Source organism: Oncorhynchus keta, chromosome 35 (genome assembly GCF_023373465.1).
Source record: "Oncorhynchus keta strain PuntledgeMale-10-30-2019 chromosome 35, Oket_V2, whole genome shotgun sequence".
In the NCBI taxonomy this organism is placed as follows: domain Eukaryota; kingdom Metazoa; phylum Chordata; class Actinopteri; order Salmoniformes; family Salmonidae; genus Oncorhynchus; species Oncorhynchus keta.
In genome coordinates, this window is record NC_068455.1 from 13,133,515 (window position 1) to 13,139,514 (window position 6,000).

The 6,000-nt window shown below is 40.4% G+C and overlaps 1 protein-coding gene across 1 annotated transcript in view; it reads right to left on the reverse strand.

Annotated features, from left to right (window-relative positions):
* The window catches only part of LOC127915636 (nesprin-1-like), a 29,645-nt gene extending 27,801 nt beyond the window's left edge, over nt 1-1,844 (reverse strand). Inside the window, exons 1-2 of the mRNA XM_052495862.1 lie at nt 1,745-1,844; nt 1,037-1,146 (exon numbers count right to left, since the gene is read on the reverse strand). Coding sequence (XP_052351822.1) covers nt 1,037-1,146; nt 1,745-1,844 — 210 coding nt within the window. The remainder of the gene's footprint in view (nt 1-1,036; nt 1,147-1,744) is intronic.
* Between the last annotated feature and the right edge of the window lie 4,156 nt (nt 1,845-6,000).

Consider the following 6,000-nt stretch of genomic DNA (forward strand, 5'->3'; position numbering starts at 1 on the left):
GATGAGTGAGTGGCATGACAAAGAGATGGAGAGATAGCGAGATGGAGTGAGTGGCATGACAGAGAGATAGAGAGATGGAGTGAGTGGCATGACAGAGAGATAGAGAGATGGAGTGAGTGGCATGACAGAGAGATGGAGTGAGTGGTATGACAGAGAGATGGAGAGATGGAGTGAGTGGCATGACAGAGAGATGGAGAGATAGCGAGATGAGTGAGTGGCATGACAAAGAGATGGAGAGATAGCGAGATGGAGTGAGTGGCATGACAGAGATGGAGAGATGGAGTGAGTGGCATGACAGAGAGATAGAGAGATGGAGTGAGTGGCATGACAGAGAGATGGAGAGATGGAGTGAGTGGCATGACAGAGAGATGGAGTGAGTGGTATGACAGAGAGATGGAGAGATGGAGTGAGTGGCATGACAGAGAGATGGAGAGATAGCGAGATGGAGTGAGTGGCATGACAGAGAGATGGAGAGATTAAGTGATGGAGAGATGGAGTGAGTGGCATGACAGAGAGATGGAGAGATAGCGAGATGGAGTGAGTGGCATGACAGAGAGATGGAGAGATAGCGAGATGGAGTGAGTGGCATGACAGAGAGATGGAGAGATAGCGAGATGGAGTGAGTGGCATGACAGAGAGATGGAGAGATAGCGAGATGGAGTGAGTGGCATGACAGAGAGATGGAGAGATAGCGAGATGGAGTAAATGGCATGACAATGAGATGAAGTGATGGAGAGATTGAGTGATGGAGTGGCATGACAGAGAGATGACGTGACAGAGAGAGTCAGAGAGTGTATTACATAACACACAATGAGGAAAGTAAGATGATTGATGAGTTCATGCAATGATTAAAAATATATATTTTTTAAAGAAGACAGTAGCAAAAACAAGAATACAGTAGCAAAAAAAAGAATACCATAGCAAAATCAAGAATACAAATACAGATTAAAGTACATAAAGCATTACAACACAACACTGAGGTTGCCAATGCCAATACAGTCTTAGACTCAGGACTTCAGTGAATATAGTTAGGTACCTCTTCTCCCTGTCCATCTGTCTCAGAGTGGTGGGGGTTGGGATAGTGCTTGAGGAACTGAGCAACATATGTCATGATGGACTTCTCATCCGGTTTATCTACATCCACGTCTGCAGAGGAAGACAGAGAGAGAGAGGCCGGTATCACTAGTGGCAATAGCAACTCAACACTGACATCAGGGCTATCCATCCAGCCAGGAAACTACAGTCATGTCAATGAAGTACCATGTCTGTACGCTCCTTCAGAATAGTATGTAACTTGTTGTCATTCCCAAATGATGCATTTGATTTGGTTTGACACGTGTTCCCTGAAGGAGGATACGTTTAGCATTTACTCTGAGACTGATATCTAATCATAAATGTTTGCTCTCATCTCCATCTCCGGCCTGATAATTGCGAAGGGCCATGACAAAAACAGAAAGGTTTATTGCCACAGAGCTGCTGTCTGCATCCTTATCTCCAGACCTATCAACAACACATTAATGAAATGAAATACCCATTTAAAAAAAAACATCTAATCTTTATCAAAACTTGAAATGTATTTCATTCAGTGCTGTTGGAATTACACAGTTCAAGATAGAAGAGAAGTGGAGATGCATTGTTGTTGCCCTATACACCAACCAGAGCAACGGGGATGAGTGAGGGAGTGTGAGCTTATTTTGACAAAGCAATTTATTTTTCATTATAAATAGATGGGTAGAGGTGGAACCTTCTGGGTCCAGTAGGCGTGGTATGCCCAGCTCGTTCTCGGCCAATGAGAAGGCTTCCTCCAGATTCTCCCGGTTGCTCCTCCTCCTCACCACCTCCATGTCCACCAGGTCTGGGCGGATGGCATGGACCACAGAGTGGAACGCCACACCGCTACGCCAACTGGCACCAAAGTCCTTTACCTCGATGCCCTGACCACTTGGGACAAGCAGAATAACACATTAACAGTGACCGAGTTCTGTTGAAATGATCCTTCGAAACAAAATACAGACAGTTTGGCTTCCCTTACTCTTGGCTGACAATAGTGGTGGTCAGTCAAGAGTATGTACATACACACACACACACACACACACCACACACACACACACACACACACACACACACACACACACACACACACACACACACACACACACACACACACACCTCCGCAGGCTAAGCTGGTTGACAAAATTATGTTGGGTTGTATTGACATCATTTTAAACAGTTTTGCCCACTTAGTTACAGTGGCATAATGTACATACTGGGGTAATAGTTAGTGGCATAATGTACATACTGGGGTAATAGTTAGTGGTATAATGTACATACTGGGGTAATAGTTAGTGGCATAATGTACATACTGGGGTAATAGTTAGTGCATAATGTACATACTGGGGTAATAGTTAGTGGCATAATGTACATACTGGGGTAATAGTTAGTGGCATAATGTACATACTGGGGTAATAGTTAGTGCATAATGTACATACTGGGGTAATAGTTAGTGGTATAATGTACATACTGGGGTAATAGTTAGTGGCATAATGTACATACTGGGGTAATAGTTAGTGCATAATGTACATACTGGGGTAATAGTTAGTGGCATAATGTACATACTGGGGTAATAGTTAGTGGCATAATGTACATACTGGGGTAATAGTTAGTGGCATAATGTACATACTGGGGTAATAGTTAGTGCATAATGTACATACTGGGGTAATAGTTAGTGGTATAATGTACATACTGGGGTAATAGTTAGTGGCATAATGTACATACTGGGGTAATAGTTAGTGGCATAATGTACATACTGGGGTAATAGTTAGTGGCATAATGTACATACTGGGGTAATAGTTAGTGGCATAATGTACATACTGGGGTAATAGTTAGTGGCATAATGTACATACTGGGGTAATAGTTAGTGGCATAATGTACATACTGGGGTAATAGTTAGTGGTATAATGTACATACTGGGGTAATAGTTAGTGCATAATGTACATACTGGGGTAATAGTTAGTGGCATAATGTACATACTGGGGTAATAGTTAGTGGCATAATGTACATACTGGGGTAATAGTTAGTGCATAATGTACATACTGGGGTAATAGTTAGTGGCATAATGTACATACTGGGGTAATAGTTAGTGCATAATGTACATACTGGGGTAATAGTTAGTGGTATAATGTACATACTGGGGTAATAGTTAGTGGCATAATGTACATACTGGGATTAGTGGCATAATGTAATAGTTAGTTAGCATAATGTACATACTGGGGTAATAGTTAGTGGCATAATGTACATACTGGGGTAATAGTTAGTGCATAATGTACATAAATAGTACATACTGGGGTAATAGTTATAATGTACATACTGGGGTAATAGTTAGTGGCATAATGTACATACTGGGGTAATAGTTAGTGGCATAATGTACATACTGGGGTAATAGTTAGTGGCATAATGTACATACTGGGGTAATAGTTAGTGGCATAATGTACATAATGTACATACTGGGGTAATAGTTAGTGGTACATAAATAGTTAGTGCATAATGTACATACTGGGGTAATAGTTAGTGGCATAATGTACATACTGGGGTAATAGTTAGTGGCATAATGTACATACTGGGGTAATAGTTAGTGGGGGTAATAGTTAGTGCATAATGTACATACTGGGGTAATAGTTAGTGGCATAATGTACATACTGGGGTAATAGTTAGAGGCATAATGTACATACTGGGGTAATAGTTAGTGCATAATGTACATACTGGGGTAATAGTTAGTGCATAATGTACATACTGGGGTAATAGTTAGTACATAATGTACATACTGGGGTAATAGTTAGTGGCATAATGTACATACTGGGGTAATAGTTAGTGCATAATGTACATACTGGGGTAATAGTTAGTACATAATGTACATACTGGGGTAATAGTTAGTGGCATAATGTACGTACTTGGCAGCAGTGCTCTGTACCCATCTGAGGAGGGCCTTCTTGGCATTGCCCTGGAACTTCTTGGGTGCCACCTCCCTCTTTAAGGCGGGACTGCCTGTCTCTGAGCTACTGGCCATGCTGTCCACTGAGGAGGTGCTGCTGGACAGGGCCTCCAGGGCTAGCAGGTTACTGGTCAACTCCTCGATCTGACAGGGGGTCGGGAATTAGAGCAAACATTGCTGCGAGTGACCATGGCAACATCCAACAAAAGGGTTCTACCTGGACCCCAATAGTGTTCTCCTGCAGATACAACTACACATTACCTGGAAGTAGAGGATGACAGTCCAAATCAACCCCAGGACAATGGATGGTCGACCGTCTGCTATGTCAGTGGCATGGATGTTGACTAGCTTGATCTGTTCGGAATAAAACCCAAATTGAACTGCAATTCCAATCTTGTCATAAAATTTACTTGGGAAATGCATATATATATATATATATATATATATATATATATATATATATATATATATATATATATATATATATATATATATATATATATATATATACATGGGTGCATTCTGAATGAATTTTTAACAAATAAAGGCATTTATTGATTGAGTGGGGCCACTGCCATAATAATGGAGATTTTATGATTTTCTTTCACTGACATCAAAATCAGCTCTCTAATAAATCAAATCAAAGTTGATTGGTCAAGCACACAGTTTAGCAGATGCTATAGCGGGTGGAGCGAAATGCTTGTGTTACTAGCTCCTGCTGCTTTTGCAACAGCTAATGGGGACCCTAATAAAATACCAAATACCTAAAAGTGCAGTAAAATGCCAAACAAGTACAAACATTTTACATAATAAAAAACTAGAAACAAGAAATCAAGAACGTCAGAAGGAATCCAATTAACAACCCAAATAACATTCTGATATTAGGCATTTATAGAGCGGAAGCGTGAAGAAACAGCTAAGCTCAACTGAGGAAAATGAAAGATGTACCGTTCTCATCAAAAAGGAAAGAGGACCAATGCACCCTTCATATAATGAGTTAAAATGCCTTTATTTGTATGCCATGTTCAATGGAAACAAAGCTTAAAAACACTGACACTTTCTGGCTGCATGCTCAATTTAACAGGACACTAACAATAAAGCCAATGTAGTGAATAGTCACAACAAACTTTGGATCGGCATTGAACTAGTTTCCCCTTTTTTTACTACTATTTCATAAAGGTTGGAAGAAGAAGAAGGAAGGAAAGATTTGACACCAAAGTTTGAGTCAAAATACATACAAAATGCATGAAAGACTTAAAGCACCTGGTTGGTGGCACTACAGTAATCAAGATGTACTATGAGGAAAAGAATGGCTCAACCAAAGAATATCTAGGAATACACACCGTGCATCAAACAAGAGGAATGCATACAGTATATGTGTGTTTTACAGGCAGCCACTGACCGGGGATCCTCGGTACACAGACTGAGGTCAGAGGTCAGGCATGGTGAGAGAGGGTTACAATAAGAGATATGCCTCAGAGAAATACAAACTGAGACAGGATGTTCCATCCATAGGGCCTTGCAGAGATACATCTCTTCATGCAGAGCCTTCATTTACCTACAGTGCCGTGAAAAAGTAGACGCCCCCTTTCTGATTTTCTCTATTTTTACATATTTTTGATACTGATTGTTATCAGATCTTCAACCAAAACCTAATATTAGATAAAGGGAACCTGAGTTAGATTTTTTCACCAGATATAATGGGACCCATCTCATCCAGAAAGGTGACTGACTCAAGTTTGCACCTGGAAGCACCCGGATGATCATCAAGATTTACATGTTTTATTTTTATTAACCTCCCCTCTTCGGAGGACAAATATATGTTTTGTTTTCTTTCAGCTTTTCTGCTACATATGCATTTTACAAATACATTTTACATATACAAAATGCATACACATTTTGCATACACATTTATCACATGGTACTTCTATATAAAGCAGTCACGTAACAATAATACATCACCAATCATAAGCTCTTTAATCCCACCTATCACCTATCGCCACTCTCAGCCC